General features: G+C 39.1%; 2 protein-coding genes across 4 annotated transcripts; both read right to left on the reverse strand.

Annotated features, from left to right (window-relative positions):
• Positions 1 to 572: 572 nt before the first annotated feature.
• On the reverse strand, positions 573 to 6,280 carry LOC109095102 (tubulin alpha chain, testis-specific). Of its 3 annotated transcripts, XM_019108764.2 has the most exons (6): positions 6,130 to 6,265; positions 4,578 to 4,704; positions 4,078 to 4,300; positions 2,345 to 2,493; positions 1,260 to 1,940; positions 573 to 1,174 (listed from the first exon to the last, which is right to left on the reverse strand). In XM_019108764.2, the coding sequence occupies exons 3-6, from the start codon at positions 4,196 to 4,198 to the stop codon at positions 881 to 883; spliced, it is 1,245 nt and encodes a 414-aa protein (XP_018964309.1). In that variant the 5' UTR covers positions 4,199 to 4,300; positions 4,578 to 4,704; positions 6,130 to 6,265; the 3' UTR covers positions 573 to 880. The 3 variants fall into 3 exon arrangements, with proteins under 3 accessions (XP_018964309.1, XP_018964308.1, XP_042618327.1); XM_019108763.2 differs by lacking the exon at positions 4,578 to 4,704 and having other exon boundaries at positions 6,130 to 6,280; XM_042762393.1 differs by lacking the exons at positions 4,578 to 4,704; positions 6,130 to 6,265 and having other exon boundaries at positions 4,078 to 4,306.
• A 503-nt stretch (positions 6,281 to 6,783) lies between these two features.
• On the reverse strand, positions 6,784 to 18,195 carry LOC109095100 (kelch-like protein 12). The gene is made up of 12 exons (XM_042762392.1): positions 18,005 to 18,195; positions 16,869 to 17,107; positions 14,281 to 14,434; positions 11,576 to 11,793; positions 10,498 to 10,647; positions 10,247 to 10,361; positions 9,953 to 10,059; positions 9,567 to 9,762; positions 9,047 to 9,205; positions 8,752 to 8,850; positions 8,288 to 8,474; positions 6,784 to 8,166 (listed from the first exon to the last, which is right to left on the reverse strand). The coding sequence occupies exons 2-12, from the start codon at positions 17,049 to 17,051 to the stop codon at positions 8,040 to 8,042; spliced, it is 1,695 nt and encodes a 564-aa protein (XP_042618326.1). The 5' UTR covers positions 17,052 to 17,107; positions 18,005 to 18,195; the 3' UTR covers positions 6,784 to 8,039.
• Between the last annotated feature and the right edge of the window lie 447 nt (positions 18,196 to 18,642).

Below are 18,642 nucleotides of genomic sequence, written 5' to 3' on the forward strand. Positions count from 1 at the left end.
GATCAAGATGAAAATACAATTATTATATTGCAGATTGACCCCTTGTGGAAGATCTATCATTTAGATCAGAATATTTATAACAATACTTAATAAATATCTTTAATAAGTTTAAAAATACCAACTTATTGCGGTCCTGAAAGAGATGCAAATATTTTCGTGCTTTAGGGTTGCTCATCAGCAGGAGGAAATAGAAAGCCTTTTTTTAAAGCATGGTCCACTTAGCCCCTGCTGGTAGATGTTGTAATTACACAATTCTGGGTGGGGAAAATAAAAACCTTTTGTCCCTGAACTTTCTACCTAACAGTTATGAAATGTTTTGCACAGAATATTGTAGTCAATGGTCTATTGGAAGTGAAGAGCAATTTTACTTTTGATTAAATTTCATGCTTAAATATTCTTTTCTGAGTCTGGACTGGAAGAGCCACTGAACCTGAAAGAACATGACCCCCTCTTACACAGAATCAGCAAGATTCATGATTATAGTATGATTGATTCCATCATGAATAGGAGTCATTTAAGTCTAAAGCTTCAAATCGCTAACAAATTTTTGTAATCAACACACAATCAACAGACACATTTGACAGTTTATTTTGGAAACCGCATCACAGCATATGTGAGAGACAAAGACAGCTTACAAAGTGTCCACAGACAGAAATGCCTTTGGAAACTTGTTTCTTTGAAATCAGACAGAATAGAGGCATAGAAAAGAACGAAACAGAACACTTATAAAATCACAAACATCAGGGCATTGTTCCCCATCATTTGGCATTCATAAGGCAGCAGAGAGGTAAATACTGCTTGTAAGTGCTTGAGTAGGACGAGTTTCTCTTCTGTCGGCCATTGCATAAAACTGGTCCCAGATCAGCCTCTTAAAGCATCTTTAATACTCCTCTCCCTCCTCTTCATCTTCCACAGACTCCGTGCCAACCTCCTCATAATCTTTCTCCAGTGCGGCAAGATCCTCTCTGGCCTCGGAGAACTCTCCCTCTTCCATTCCTTCTCCGACATACCAATGAACGAAGGCACGCTTGGCGTACATCAGATCGAACTTGTGGTCCAGACGGGCCCAGGCCTCAGCAATAGCTGTGGTGTTGCTCAGCATGCACACAGCTCTCTGTACCTTGGCCAAGTCTCCACCAGGGACCGCTGTGGGTGGCTGGTAATTGATGCCAACCTGTTGAGAAAGAGGAGACATTGTTACACTTAATAACGTTTGAAAAAAGGACATTTAAAAATGTCACCTTGTCAACCTCTCCCACCTTGAATCCAGTTGGGCACCAGTCCACAAACTGGATTGAACGTTTGGTCTTAATGTTGGCGATGGCGGCATTGACATCTTTGGGTACGACATCACCACGATACAGCATACAGCAGGCCATGTACTTCCCATGCCGGGGGTCACACTTCACCATCTGATTGGATGGCTCAAAGCAGGCACTGGTGATCTCGGACACGGACAGCTGCTCATGGTAAGCCTTTTCAGCAGAGATGATGGGAGAGTAAGTGACCAGTGGGAAGTGGATTCTGGGATATGGCACCAAGTTGGTCTGGAACTCTGTCAGATCAACGTTGAGGGCACCATCAAATCGCAGGGAAGCCGTGATGGAGGACACGATCTGACCGATGAGACGGTTGAGGTTGGTGTAGCTGGGACGCTCGATGTCGAGATTTCGGCGACAAATGTCATAGATAGCCTCGTTATCTACCATGAAGGCACAGTCAGAGTGCTCTAGGGTGGTGTGGGTGGTTAGGATGGAATTGTAAGGCTCGACCACAGCAGTGGAGACCTGAGGAGCAGGATAGATGGCAAACTCCAGCTTGGACTTCTTGCCGTAGTCAACTGAGAGACGCTCCATCAGCAGGGATGTGAAACCAGAGCCAGTGCCTCCACCAAAACTGTGGAAAATAAGGAAACCTTGGAGACCGGTGCACTGGTCCGTCTAGATCAGGAGGGGGAGGGGAAAACACTTGCGTTAATAGACATACTGTATAGTGGTCTAAACTGCACTTAAAAGGATAGCTGACCCCAAAATAAAAATCGTCACTTACTCACCCTCACAATGCATTTCACTTCCTTGTGTTAAAAGAACGCAAGCGAGAGTAAATGACAGAATTTGTATTTCTGGGTGAACTATTCTTTCAAGACGCCCCTTTTAATATAATCAAAACCATATTTTTTACCAGCCAAAAGTTTATTACAAAATTAGATTACCTTTACCATAATCTAACACTCACTTAATCTTTAAAAACACAAATTAAAATGAACAGTTAAATGCAATACTTCTAGGGTCTTAACACTGCATCCCTACTTTGTGTTTCTCTGATGCTCAATCATAGTTCGTACCAGTTTGCGGATACGCTCCAGGACCATATCAATAATCTCCTTGCCAACAGTGTAATGGCCACGGGCATAATTATTGGCAGCATCTTCTTTCCCAGAGATGAGCTGCTCTGGATGAAACAGCTGTCTGTAGGTTCCAGTCCTCACCTCATCTGAAACAAAATACAAGTATATCATTGCTTTTTGATATACAGCTCTTTAAAAATGTAAAACCAGCCATTCACACTTAAATTGAAACTAACTGAACTCTGGACGGTGGAGATAACATAGACGTTAATCTCAACATTTCGGGCATAATAAAACACTGATTTGCAACAAGTCAGAAGCTTGGTTTTAGGGCTGATAGTGGTGTGAAAAAGTGTTGGCCCCCTTCCTGATTTCTTATTTTTTTTGCACGTTTGTCACACTTTAATGTTTCAGATCAAACAAATTTTAATATTAGTCAAAGATAACACAAGTTAACATAACATGCAGTTTTTAAATGAAGGTTTTTATTAAGGGGGAAAAAAATCCAAAACTACATGGTCCTGTGTGAAGTGTTTGCCCCCTTGTTAAAACTGTGGTTTATCACACCTGAGTTCAATGTCTCTAGCCACACCCAGATCTGATTACTGAAAACCTGTTCGCAATTAAGAAATCTCTTATATAGGACCTGCCTGACAAAGTGAAGTACACCAAAAGATCCTCAAAAGCTAGACATCATGCTGAGATCCAAAGAAATTCAGAAACAAATGAGAAAGAAAGTAACTGAGATCAGTCTGGAAAAGGTTATAAAGCCATTTCTAAAGCTTTGGGACTCCAGCAAACCACAGTGAGAGCCATTATTCACAAATGGCAAAAACATGGAACAGTGGAGTGCCAGTGGCCGGCCAACCAAATATACCCCAAGAGCACAGCGACGACTCATCCAAGAGGTCACAAAAGAGCCCACAACATCCAAAGAACTGCAGGCCTCACTTTCCTCAGTTAAGGTCAGTGTTCATGACTCCACCATAAGAAAGAGACTGGACAAAAATGGTCTGCAAGGCAGAGTTCCAAGACGAAAACCACTGCTGAGCAAAAAGAACATAAAGGCTCATCTCAGTTTTGCCAGAAAACATTCTGATGATCCCCAAGACTTTTGGGAAAATACTCTGTGGACCTCTGTTCATTACCTCAAGCTGAAGCGAACTTGGGTTCTGCAGCAGAACAATGATCCAAAACACACCAGCAAGTCCAACTCTGAATGGCTGAAGAAAAACAAAATGAAGACTTTTCTGTGGCCTAGTCAAAGTCCTGACCTGAATCCTATCAAGATGCTGTGGCATGACCTTAAAAAGGCGGTTCATGCTTAAACCCTCCAATGTGGCTGAATTACAACAATTCTGCATAGATGAGTGGACCAAAATTCCTCCACAGCGCTGTAACAGACTCATTGCAAGTTATCGCAAATGCTTGATTAACAGTTGTTGCTGCTAAGGGTGGCCCAACCAGTTATTAGGTTTAGGGGGCAAACACTTTCACACAGGGCCATGTAGTTTTGGATTTTGTTTTCCCTTAATAATAATTTAATAACTTCATTTAAAAACTGCATGTTGTGTTTACTTGTGTTATAGTTTACTAATATTTACATTTGCTTGATGATCTGAAACATTAAAGTGTGATAAACATGCAAAAAAAATAAGAAATCATGAAGGGGACCAACAATTTTTCACACCACTGTATACACACACACACACACACACACACACACGCACCAATGACTGCAGGCTCCAGATCCACAAACACAGCTCGTGGAACGTGCTTCCCAGAGCCGGTCTCACTGAAGAAAGTGTTGAAGGAGTCATCCCCTCCACCAATGGTCTTATCACTCGGCATATTGCCATCAGGCTGGATGCCATGCTCCAGGCAATACAACTCCCAGCATGCATTGCCAATCTGTACTCCAGCCTGGCCCACATGGATGGAGATGCACTCACGCTGCATGGGGGGGAAAAAAAAGACATTAAATGGCTGCCAACCAAAATGCTGGCTCCAGACACAAACCCATTGATCTTAGAACATGATGGACAGAATTCTCAATGTTTAAGGTATTTTACATAATTTTTTTTTTTCTTCATAACCTGATGTAAGATATGTTTGTCCCCCAAGCTGTAACATTTTTGCCAGGCAGCTTTTCAGTGGCAAGTAATAAATGTGTAAGGTATAGGTTTAAAAATTTGACTAGTATCGGTCATGTTGGATGTTGACTTTGAACCTTTTGAAGCTGCAACTCTCAATGAAGTCCTGACTTCCTGATGCAGCTGAACTTGAAACTTTATGACAGTTCAATCACTACCTGGAGTTGAAAGGTCAACTAAACGGCACTATGGAACCACCTAAACCTGGAAAAGAAAGGAGCCAGACCTTGCATTTACTGACTGAATGAATCATCATTTGGTCTGATCTGAAGACCAAAGAACAGAAGATTATTATCCGGTAAATATGTACTTCCTGAATCTCTCAGAAAACATTTGCATGACACATTTCACTTCCTTATGTTAAAAGAATGCTTTAGGAATGTTCCAAACCTGTGAGACTTCCTTCAGTGGAACACAAAAGGAGATGTCAGATTGACAGCTTCAGTCACCATTCACTTTATTCGTATGAGGAGGGGAAAAGGATGCAATTACTTGAGGTAACTGAAGCTGTCAGTTCTGCCTAATATCACCATTTGTGTAAGAAAAAAAAGCTACACAGGTTTGGAACAGCATAAGAGAAAGAATTCTCAACTATTGGGTGAACTATCCCCTAAAGTCTCAGTGCATACTGAAAATACTACCTTCCAGGTGAAAAGCTAGTATCTCCTAAGCACATTTACTTTTGTGAAAAAAGCACAACCCATTTTTCAGGTTAGGAAGTAGGAATGAGACTCAAGAGTGCAAGTTCTCTGATCTCTCGCGCTTTATCGCAAAATGGGCGACTGGAAACAGTCAGTGACCTGAACGAAGGTACAATAGAGGAACAAGAGTTATTATTCAGCAGTCAACAAAGCAACGACAAAAACAAGTAACGGTACTTTAAAGGAGTGACCGCTCCGAGTGTATCTTGAGGGCTAAAAGTCTATAGAAGTTGGGGGAAAACCAGTCAGCAGACTCCCCCATCCCCCAGCCTCGCGCTCTTCCCGGGCAGCGCGCGTGAGCGGCCTCTGCGGTGGAATTCCACGGATTCCTCACAAGCAGCTTCGAAGTTCTATCATATTACGCTCCAATCATACATACCGGCCGAGGAAAAAGAAAAAAATTTTTTTTTTAAAGGTCGCCTACAAGAAGTCACACTTCCTGCAATAGCGCACACGAAATATTTAATGTGAAAACGAAGACACGGAAGATGAAACGTTTGCAGTTATATAAAGTTGGTTAATAATGTGACTAAAGTAACTTTTGTAACCTTAGTGTCTTAAAGGGCCAGTTCACCTAAAATGTATATCTTGCTCATGTTGTTTTACGTCTTCATGATTTTTTTTTTTTTTTTACAGGTTTTAGTCGCATCTTTTTGAACGTGAATGTAGGATGTCAACCCTCCCAAAATGTCATTATGTGTTCCACGGAAAAGCGAAGGTCATACTGGTTTTAAAGTGAATGAAAGAATTTTCACATTTACATGACCTGTCCCTTTAAGATGCATCAAATTAAGCCTCATAACTGCATAATCAAAGAGCGCAACGTCAAAAATAATTAACGTTCGTCGGTTTTGGTTGGAACGACCACGAGTGACTTTTTGTTAAAACTGTAAAGTATTCATTTGTTAGAGATTAGAATCTCACTTACCATTTTCGTTTAGTCTTCGTGGATACAAGTTATTGAGAAAACGTTAAAGTCTTTTGGTGGGAAAATCAGCAAAAGTAGCTTTTGAGCCCCGTTGAGTGCAGACGCGTAACGTGTCTCCGCCAACTCAGCAGTGAGGGGCCAGAAGTGCGCGGCTCGGTCTATATACCCGCGTGCTCTCACGCCGCCCGCTGCAGCGCGCGATTGGCCAGCGCCAGCATCAGCACCCTCCTCGCCATACGATTGGTGCAACCAAACACTCATCTTTAGATTTAAAACTATTGCAACACTTCTAACCGTTATCAAGAGCGAAAGGTTTGCCATGCCTCCGCCCTTTTTTTCCTGACAAGAAAATAGGTTATAGGACAACTGAATTATGCATATCTTTTTATCTTTCTTTACGAGAGGAGGGGTTTCCTTGGAAAGTTCAAATTTCCTCTTAAGTGTTTCAGGTATTTTTTTTTGTCCGACAGCTTTTCTTCATAAAAGTTCTCGAACATTAGTTACAGGGTAAGAGAGAAACTATCAACGCCAAAAGATTAAGCCAGTTCAGTATGTTAATCACTCAACTTTTATGGTTTGCATAACGTAACCATAATAATAATAATAATAATAATACTAAATAAATATATAAAAAAGAGGCAGAGATACCATGAATAAAGTCAGAAATTAATATTTTTAATCAAATGTAGTTATTTGGCTTTTAATGCTCACAAAATAATAATTTTAGTTAATTTAGGCTTCCACGTAACGTTTCTTGAATGGTACGAGTTTCCCAGGTGCACTTGAAGGCAGCATGAGACACATACCATCCTAAATATACTGTTTTAGTAGTAAATACGGCAGCAAAAAAAAAAAAAAAAAAAATGTCACTATTTAAATGGGTCTTTAAATGTTTTATGAAAAAACAGCAAAATCACCAGACCCCTTTCAAAAAGCAATTGAAATATTTTGGGGATTTTGGCGGAGGATATGCAGCTATAGCAAAAATTGGCAAATATGGCTTAAAATTGAAGTGCAGAATCTATTTTAAAATCTTCACACAGGTACGTTGATGATGTGAAACCTCAATTGTGTTACATGATAAACAGACTTTTCCTTTATTGTCTTTATCATGGAGTCGCACTATTAAAATTGCATACCACATCAATGATATACTGCAGAACATCCACCATGCAAGTCATCCTTCATTCATATTAATGGGTCAGTTACCAGTATTTAACGAGACAGTTTCACTGAGAGAGCACAGCTAAATTCACCCGTGCATTCGGATTCACACCATTAAACACACTTAAAACACCAGCACACTGGCTTCATGATTTCTCACTGATGGTTCTGTACATGATGACGGAAAAATCCCTGGCGCCTTAGGCACATAGATAAAGGGTTGAGTCAATGAGAGGAGCCCCAGCAACCAGAGATGATGATGACTACGTCTTGACGGATGTCAAAGACAGAATTGACACAGATTACACAAAGCACCTCTGTTGTCACATCCTGATGAATCTGGCAATGTTCACTTCTTCAGGAAGGATTCAGTCACTTGGGCAGTAAGGCATACACATACTTGTCTCTTCTCTGAGACATTTTGACACCAGTAGATTATTATTATATTGCACTTTAAAGGATCCAACTGAGTGAATCTCAGAAGGAACCAAGGATCACAGAGTCCGTACGAAGAGGACAAAAACTTGGCAAAACACTCATGTTGACTGTATCATAAAAGTTAGTGTTTTCTCCCCCATCAAGGGAAATCAAGGACTGAGATCTCAGATGGCAACAAAATTTAAATCCAAAAAGGGGAAAGAGTCATAAAAGGCTGGTAATGGGATCTGATGCTACACTGATCAGTGAAGCACAGATTCCAGCATCCAGATGTAAAATGCACCTCTATGTCAGAATCAATTTTCTTCTCATTTTTCTCTGAGCACACAAACTCCTGCATCACAGCGTTGTGTTGCCATTGAAGTCACCACCTCCCAGCTGTCAATCACAGGGTCATAACATTCAATACTACTGAGCAGTGAGTTCCCATCGTATCTGCAGAAAGAACACAAATGCAATATCATAACAGAAGATTAAGTCATTCATTTATTTTCTTGTGGTAACAAAGACAAAGATCCAATAGAGAAGAGTCTACCATGCTATATTGACATCTTACCCTGCAATGGCATAAAGGCGGCCCCTCAGGACCGTGGCTCCGACGTAGCAGCGTGGCGTGGTCATATTGGCCACAGTGGTCCAATAGTCTGTGCGGATGTTGTACACCTCTACAGAAGACAGGTGGGCCGTGCCGTCAAACCCTCCGACAACATATATGTGATCATTCAGCAAAGCCACACCAGCCCCTGTAGATGAAAGCAGTCATGGTTTGTAGCAGCAGTCAAATTATTGTTTGATCTCAGACTAATTTAAGATTAGAAGGCTTAAGTTTACATTAAGCAAACAATCCATACTATTCACAGTATTTTTACTATGTTTTTGAACAAATAACTGCAGTCTTGGTACGCATAAGAGACTAATTTCAAAAACATAAATCTTACCGACCCCAAATGTTTGAACGGTAGTGTATAGAATATTATAATATGTGTTAGCATGTTAAAAAGGATTCTCATGCGAGTGTACCTGAGCGTTTGTTGGCCATGGGAGTGACACTGGTCCAATGTCCCGTGTGAGGGTCATACCGCTCTACAGAATTCAGGATGTTCAGACCATCATAACCACCTGCATCCACAACACAACACAATGTATACCATGTCTGAAAAGCTATATGTCTATCTGAACATGTGTGTGCCAAGCCTTCTGAGTTCCTGCCATTATGAATACTAGTTATGAGCAATTGTAGCACAAGAATACCAAAAGAAATCACCAAAGACATTGACTCAAATTCATTTACTTTCTACAACAAACAAAATGTTACCCAAACAGTAAATGAGTCCACTGGCTACAACAAGTCCTGCTCCCTCCCTCGCAGTCTGCATATCTCCCAGCATGCTCCACTGGTCAATATTGGGGTCATAACGCTCCATGCTGGTGTGACGTCTACTACCATCAAATCCCCCCGCAACGTAGATCATATCTGTGAAAGGAAAAAAATCATCAGTTTACGCCTGACTATTTCTTAAAATACACATTTTGATTGACACAAAGCTGGTTTATTCAACTGACTTGCAAAAGAGAAGCGCTTGAAGCAATGTAGCCAAAGAACATTGTTTGAAGAAAATCATCCTGCTGTACATCCACCGAACCCACATAATTCAGACTCACTGAACTCGTTTGGTTGGCAGATTCAGTTTCAGTCTTATGTGAACTGTTTGGTTTCATTCAATGCTCATGTGCCTGAAAGTCTTCAAAAACGCAACCCACCTTGACCCAGAATCCAAAAGAACCTACTAGAACTCAACAAATGTGTGTAAACAAGCGTCATACAGAACAGGTACCTCCGAGGGTTGTAGCTCCTGCAAGGCCTCGGCGTACATTCATTGTGGCGACAGAGTACCAGACTCCATCTTCATCTGCTGTGTAGTCCAAACACTCAACTGAACTCAACCGTGATCGGCCATCGTACCCACCGATAACATAGACGCGATCATTCAGGGCAACAGTGGCAACGTAGCGCCGCTTCCTTGCAATGTTCTGGTACATAAATATATTTTGAAAGAAATAAAACCTCCTTCTGCTAGTCAAATTACCTTCAAAATTCATGCAGCATTACACTTTATTACACTAACATGTTTTATTACGGAAGACATAATGTTTGCTTCAGTGGCACGGTTGCCCACTGACATTGGGCAAATGTTTTAAATCAATGGATAACATAACTTACAGGAAGAAAGCTCCACTCTCTGGTTTTGGGATCATACTTCTCAACAACGTCAATGGGTGATTGTTGGCTGCCAAATCCTCCAATTACCAAGAGAACCTCTTTGGCACCTAAAACCCAATCCAGTGTCAAAAAAAAATGTTGTACAAGGCTTCACAAGTAGATCACGAACATGTTAAAACATGAAAAACTAATTCAGCGAAAGAGTGAACTGACATTATGATTAATATATACTGAGAATCAGTTAGACTGAAGGATTTCAGCCCTAAATACTGAAAACACACAGAGGCATCAGACCGAGTCTTGCTTGGGTTCGAGGACTCTGCATCTCGCTGCGTAACTCTGGCCGGAGGTGAAACTTCTTTGCTTCGTCCACCAAATCTCGACACGGCAGACTGCAGCGTATCAATGGCTAAAACGTAGACGCAACACTAAATACAAATGTGCAAATATCATGCAATAATGCACACAAAATAAACTCTTTGCTTCTAACTGCAGCATCCTGTACATTCATACAGTCAGCATGTATTTGATTAGCAGAATCTGACCTCTATGTCAATGACATCAGTGATGTATCGTGGGGTGAGCAGAGGCATGCGCACATACTCCAGCAGATCGGCCAGATACGGCTCTCTCTCTTTTCTGTTGTGCTTCACCCAGTTCAGAACTGCCTCGAATACAGGCTCCTCTGAGTCAACCTACACACATAACACACAGATTTGTTCAGGCACAAACCCCTGTAGCAAAACTAACTTCTAATTTTCATGGTTTTAGATCTGTGACTTCTCCAGGTAACCACAAATTTAAGTCCAAACGCTGTAATTACACCTTTAGTATAAATGGACGGTGGTGAGAGACAGGAATTTAACAACACAAAAGGCAGATGTTTTTGTTTGTGTATAAAACAAGATAAAAAAAGCAGGGTTACAGGTCTGCACTTGCGTATTTACTTTCTTCATATCATTACTGAAAGTGGCTAGAAGTCTCAAAAACACAAAAGAAATACCATTTCGAACCTGCAGCCAAATATGTTGCTCAAAACCAGCCTGAACAGGTTCCTATGTGCTGCAAACTTTGCAGACTAATGTCTAACTCTGACCAGCAGGTGTGTAAACTATTGAGTATATTCTATAATAATCTTTTGTATCGCTTGTGCGCTTTAAGTAGAGAGTGGAAAGTTTCATGATTACATGAATGACCAAGCAAAGGATATTTAGAAAGTGAAAAACTCAGAATTCTAGATGATACAGGAAATAATGTGTAATAATGATTTTGCTATTCATTTTAATTTTACAGGCTGCATTTCAATCATGTTAAAGGTGTGATAATGGAACAGTTTACAGAATACAAGTGAAGTTAATCGCTCAGCTTTTACAATTTATGTAACAAAACTTTTAGTTTTGAAACCATGTATAAATAACTGACAGAAATTAATAATTTTGAAAGCAGATCCCATTAAAATCTAGTAATTTTGTTTTGTTCAGACTACTTCTGTGTTATGTTTATGACTTGAATGTTGAAATAACAAATGCCTGGCTCAGAGGTACAAGTTTCCCAGGTGCACTTGAAGGCATAGACGCGTTCAGACTAAAAGAGAGCAGAGAAGGTCAATGCAGACAATCCCACCTGGATCTCATCGCACTTGATAAGTTTTTCCACCTCACTCTGACTGAGCAGCATAAACTCTTCCTGTTGCACCACCTCAGCAAAGTGCTTCTGTGAGAACAGTTCAGCTGCCTGCATCAAGTCCAGACAGTTGTGCGTTTCTGCAAAGTCTCTGATTCCCAGACAGTTTGATGGATCCAACTGACTATTAAGAAAATCACAGCAAGCTCTCTTCACACCTGTGGAGAACAAACACACAAATAACATCAGAATGGTTTATCTGCATTAAATACAGCAGAATCACATCTAAATCCACAGCAGGCATACCAGCAAATCAAGAAAATGCATTAAGCAGATATGGAAAAGCAAATTCAATTATTTATATTGCAGATACATTATGTGTAACAGAAAAAACCTGCTCTGATTCAAGAACAGTCTTAATTTCCAGTTGGTAATTTAGTATTCTGAGAAACAACATCAGCTTTAACGCTGATCTCTAACTAGAACGGATTCGCCTGAGGGATTTGGCTAGTTATATTGCTCTTGAAACTTGCATTTGCTTCTGCTCAAAGCAACCCCGAAGCCTGATACTGCCACAGTCATTCTTGACAGAAGAGAAGGTGTTACCCTAGGTGTCAAGCTACATTTTGTTTGTGGCAAACATAAATGTTTTACTTCCGGGATGAAGTACACAGGGCTTTTGGGGGTTTTTTTGTCACAACCTCTGTCAAAAACATCCTCCAGTTTGAGTGCTCAAGGGATTCTGTTGGTGCCTGAAAAGTTTCTCTTATTTCAGACAACGTAAAATTGATCTCCTTGTCAGTTCGCTTTAAATTTGGTAGAAGTGGCTGATCTTAAAAGTATCTGGGATGTGTTTTCCATTTTGATTCCAAGGACACAGTGTTCCTTTAAAGGGGTCCTATTATGCTCTTTTACAAGGTATTGATTTTGTTTTGGGGGTTTACAGGAACAAGCTCTCATACTAGGTTGTTCGAAAAACACATTATTTTTCACATATTTTACATTATTACAACACCTCTCTCCCCAGTCTGGCATGAATGGCCAGAATAGTTCCTGTATTAAATGAAGGCCCGCCTTCTGAAATACAAAATGCGCTGTGATTGGTTAGTTGGCCCAGTCTGTGTTGTGATTGGTTAGCTGGGCCAGTGTGTGTTGTGATTGACAGCACTCGTGCCTGGTCGGGAAATGTCTTGCCTCTTACTATAGCTGCCTGCTGTGAGCTTCAGTGTAAATATTGCATCAAAATTGAATCAATATGAGTGCGATTTAAACCAGGATGATTGTAACCACTCTAAGCTTGTCTGCCTTGGGAAAGATAGCGTGTCTCAGACATAGTGAGAACACTGGTTGCCTTCTCTAGTGCAGCTCAAACAGGTCTCATCCCATTCGTCTGAAAATATGCATTGTAGTCCAAACGAGTCGTTCATTGTAGTTTTTGAAAAGTGACTTCTGTTAAATAAAATATCTCCTTTTGAATTGGACTTTGAGCTTTGTAACTTTGCAGATCTTTTTTTATGCTCAAACAGCAACATTACAGACTAACTCAAGTTGAAAAAGTGAAAAAGCATAATAGCACCCCTTTAAAGGCTAAAAGCAATGCAAGTCTTTTAATAACCATATACAGCTTTTTCTTCCACTTCCAATCTCAAAGTTGGACATTGGTTACATAATTATATTGTATACATAATAATAGAAACGCAATTATTAGATGAAACACTAATCCTAAGAAGTGGGCATGACTGGTTGCACATCACTTCATGTTTCAAAGGCAAGTCACTAAATGTGATTCATGTTATTTTTGTATTTAATTATTTTAATACATTTTAATATTTTTCCAATTTCTGTTTAAAAATGTTTCCGTTTCATTTTCTTTTTATTCCACACATCTACAGAGAGGGAACTTTTAGCTAAATTGTATGTACAGTATTTGGAGAAGGAGATACAATACAATTCAAAATATTTCAGTGAGATTTTTTATAAAAGAAATGTATTATTCAGTAAGGTCCCTTAAACTAAATTGTTTAAAAGAGTTAATACTTTTACATTGTTACAAAAAAATTATATTTCATTTAAATGCTGTTCTTCGACCATTCTATTCATCAAAGATTCTTTGAAAAAAAAAGAAGTTAGATTTCCAGAAAAAAATATTAAAAGCACTCAAAAACTTGACTGTCAAGTTCAAAATCAGATAAACTTTACTGCTCACTTCCTTAGAATTTTTTTTTTTGTGGAGACAGAAGACAGAAAGCCCTCAGTCCTTAGAGACCAATCAGATTCTTCTGTAATCTTTATCTTCTGCAACTGAGCTCTAACAGCAGGTCTGTGGCAATAATTGCTCCCTAATTTCATGCAGGTTTGTTCTTGTGTTTGTCTCTTTCACAATTAAGAGTCTCAGTCTCATCATGCCTGGATCTCAGCAAGCATTCAATGTTCATTTCCTTATAACAGAAACAAAATCACATCATGCAGGATTTTTTTCTTTTAAATGCCACATTTGAAATAAACCATGATTAATGTATCATATAAAGCACAGGTAAAAAATGGTTTTATCATGTGCTTTATTCAGATGCAGTCCTGATCTAATTTACTTTGAGTGTATATAAAAATCTGTAAACATTGTACAAATAATCAAATGGGTTTGGTAATATTAGATTCCCATAACAAAGAAACAACAATGTGAGCTGAGCTGGTTTGTGTGTTTGTACCTTTAAGCTGCAGGAGACAGGCAGCGGGCAGCAGCTCCTGAACATTTTCTACAGTAACCAGCACCGTCTCTGTGTAAACAAAATCCAACAGGATCTCCATGGTGGATGCTGTGAGGCCCTGAATGTCCACAAAGGACTTCCCTTTTTCAGCAAGCTATAGAGCAACAAGAAAAATATATCACGTTAAAATAAATATATATTTTTTTCTCCTTTTTCCCCCCTTATCTTGGCAAAAAAAAAAAAAAAAAAAACTGACACAAGACACATGCCAGCATTCTGGAAATTTAATTTCAGATTAAGAGTACAAAATAAAAGCCACAGCAGTGATAACTATGTGAAACAGAAGTAAGCGATATGGACAACAAATGCATATTTCTGCCCAATACCACAGCTGTAATATTGTCATTTGCTGCAGGGATGACATATTTTTGTAGGCCAAAACCCAGAAGCGAGTTAACATTTAGCACTTTTGGTTCCACTGTCCTAAAGTTTGGGTGTTTGGATAAACGTCTGAAATAAGGTTTGTGGTTAACACAAACTCAGGATATTATCACATTTTATTGAGCTCCCATAAAACACCACAGTAATACCTCCTTGTGATGTTTTAAAGCCTTTATTTGTCTTGAAAAAAATAGTTGCTAACAAGTGGCTAAATGAATGGAAACATTATGCTAAAGCCAGTATTAAGTCAAGTCACCTTTATTTGTATAGCGCTTTATAATTAATACTTATTAATACTTAAAACTGGTTGTGTCAAAGCCGCTTTATAGTGTTAAACAGGAAAATAGTTTGTCAATAATGCAAGACAATAAGAGAGTAATTTTTCAGCTAAAGTGAGTTCATTGATGATTCAGTGATTTCATCATCCAGTTCAGCTCTCTTCCAGTAGTGTCTGTGCAATCAGTCAAGCTTCCCCAACTAAGCAAGCCAAAAACAACAGTGGCAAGGAACCAAAACTCCATCGGTGACAGAAATGGAGAAAAAAACCTTGGGAGAAACCAGGCTCAGTCAGGGAGCCAGTTCTCCTCTGGCCAGACGACATCAGCATGATGTGGTTTAATCCCAGCCTGCAACACAGGTGCAGAGGACTTGTCTGGTTCCCGTGGTCTTGTGCTGATGGTTGTCGAGGTGATGAGGTCTTCGCAGGGGATCTGTCTCTGGGGTGCATCTAGTTGACGTGGTCTCAGTGATCACACTTTTGCAAACTATTCTAAATCAAACTTTCATGGAAAATGTTTCTGTCCCACTTTATATTAGGTGTCTTTTTTTAACTTAATAAAACAATGAATTGTTAGGTACAATGTACCTATCGTGTTCATGTTGAATTGCAAAACACTTATGCTGCTATTGAGGGTGGATACGGGCAACGGTAGGGGCAGGTTTGGCGGTATGGTTAGGTTTAAGGGGGAGCGGTAGAGTTAAACAGTGTAAATACAGATGTAACTACAGAATTTAATTACAGGTGTAATTACAGGATAGTATTTTCAAATAGAAGTATAATGTAAAAACATGTACACAATAAGTGGACTGCATCAAATGGTTCATTTAAAAGTAAGTACATAGTATAATTGTTAAGTGGGTCCAATGTTTCTAAAAAGACTACAAGAGTTGTCTAAAGCATATGGTGATGATGTTGAAGTCATGTGTGTGGTGTAGTTGGTTTAGAGCCTATGTTTAGCTTTAAACTTTTGCTGACTGCATTTAGGTTTTCAAATTTATAAATGTGTTTAGTTGTGAGGACTATCATGATGAATAAAACGTGCAAAGCCTGGAATACACTACATGACTTCTAAAGACACTACAGTCTGGAAAAGTTGACGCTAGTTGCTGAAAATCAGAGTCAGTCTGCAGATTTGAGTTGACAGATTTCATAGAAAACTGCGTAGTGTATGATGGTTACAGACTCTGATTTTTTTTTAGCTGAGACTATGAATCCATCTTGACATGTTTGATATTTTTAAGAACTGATATTGTTTTTATATTGTTTAAAATCGGTTCAGATTTTAAAAGTCATGTAGTGTATTCTAGTCTTAGGAATAATAAACTTTTGATGGTCACAGAGCCTATTTTCTGCAATAATCTATTAAAGACCACTACTGTTATCATTATATATTATATATTCCTATAACACTATTTTTCTTACATTGTACCATAAGAGACGAGTGACAGCATATTCATCATTTAGTCTGCATCCAGCTTGACAGCATGTGTTGTGTTCACTCCAGTAACTCTGAACCAACTTTAGCATGTCTGAGAATAAAAGAGACTGTTTGCACCTCCTATTGTGAAGGAGCAGAACTGCAACAAAAGTAGATTTTTTTTTAACCTTTGTGCCAATTTAATTGATATGGATTAGAAGAGAGGACAATAAATGATGAGGAGAAGCCCGATCAGGAGCAAGATTTGAACTTTAACTCTAAACAAGCTCTACAGTTCAACACGTTGAAGCCCCCCCCTCCAGTTTTTATTTATTTATTTTTAATACAATGAGAGCATTTTTAGACACCTAATTGGTGAACAGACTGCTCCAGTTAAAACCACATTGTAAAATGTGAGTGATGAGTGTGCATATAAAATATATTTGTTACCTCACTGGTGAACATGGCACAGAAATAATCACTGCAGGCTGCCAACACGATGCGGTGGGCTGGGAAATCTGTGCCCTCCACCCTCAGAGTGATATCGCACAGCGTGTTGCTTTTTCTCAGGGCGTTCATGGCATTCAAGATGGATTTGGCATGCGAATTGGTCATGATGTCCTTGGGCGCCATGACGTCAGGGGGTGGGGTGGAGTGACAAAACCTCAGGCACTGCAGGATGATGATTTCTGTAGGAAATCATCATCCTGAAATCATACAATTAATCAGTGACCAGCACAGCTGATCCAGAGTACACACAAAATTCAAACCCATATGATATTCTTTCTTCAGTGGCACATAAATGAGGATATTTTGAGGCTGAGTTTTAAGTTTCGGTTCCCTTTGAATGTCATTGTATTTTTTTGTCCATGAATAAAAAAAATCCATGGGAATTGAAACTGTTTGGGTTACCGATATTCTTCAAAACATATACTTTTATGTTCAACAGAAGAAAAAAGATCACATGAGTTTTAAACAACATGAGGGCAAGTAAATGATAACAGAAATGTGATTTTCGGTTGGGTCATTCCTTTAATATGAGACCAATATTAAAGTCAATGTCTTTATCTGTATTGTAGCTTAAAATCTGACAGCTGTACATTGCCATTTGTTGAGAATGTTACTTTTAAAAAGTATTAACCAAAAAGATCTTCCAAAGAAATCACAAAAAGAAACTGAACCTTAATGACAAATGAAAAAAACAATAAACCGTGAAATTATGGTTTCTCAATGAAACAGCTCAGTGCGCATCCTTTTGGAAATAACAACCTTTTCAGTGGCTTCTTAAAAAGAAAGGGACTTTCTAAAATTTAATAACGCGATAATATAGATACATAAAAAATAAAATGTTTTAGAAGAGGTCTACCTGTAGGCTGTGATGGGCACTGCACCTGTGTATTACTATAGACTGGAAACAGAAACCATTTCTTCGTATTTAATATTATTTTATTAATATAACTTCATCTGAACGTGTCGTTGTAAATCAGGTGAAAGTTTAAGCCTCACAGAGGTGAGATGAGGCTACATGCTAAAGCTAACTGAAATTGTATGCTAACCCACACATAAACATCTCCATTTGAACTCACAGCGTACAGCGGATCCACAGCAGAACAGAAACGGACCAGGACTGAATGACAGCACCCGGCGGTCTATGTGGACATCTGCTGGCACCCCTCACAGGGAGACCCTCGCAGGTGTGAACTGAATTAATTTTACTCCAGCAACGAAAAGAACAGCACTCACGTGTGCGCGCATTCCCAGCAAAACACTGCGACGTCACCAGCGCGCGTGCGCACCAAAGCCACGTGCTCGCGCGTTTGCTTAATGCCATCTTAAATCACAGATTCTGACCTTCATTTAATCATTAAAACACACATTTTTTTTATGATAAAGACATTATAATATGTGCTGTTTCATAAAACAACGCCTTAAGAAGAAAAGCGCGCTGTTTAAAGTAGTTAAAAAGTTGCTAAGTAACTACTACTAAGAACTGACTACCACAAGGATGGGAGCTTAAATGCTTGAAGAACTGGACATCAATTGTAGAATGTATTATTCTATTGTTAACTAAAACTAAAACAATTAAATATCTTTTTCAGTAATTAAAATAAAAATAAATATTAGAGGAAAATCTTAAATGTTACTTTGGCAGCTAACAGAAATCAGTTAAAATACTGAAATATATACAAAAATAATTAATTCAAATAAATTATATAAATATAAA

The sequence above is a fragment of the Cyprinus carpio genome, chromosome A8 (genome assembly GCF_018340385.1).
Source record: "Cyprinus carpio isolate SPL01 chromosome A8, ASM1834038v1, whole genome shotgun sequence".
NCBI lineage: Eukaryota > Metazoa > Chordata > Actinopteri > Cypriniformes > Cyprinidae > Cyprinus > Cyprinus carpio.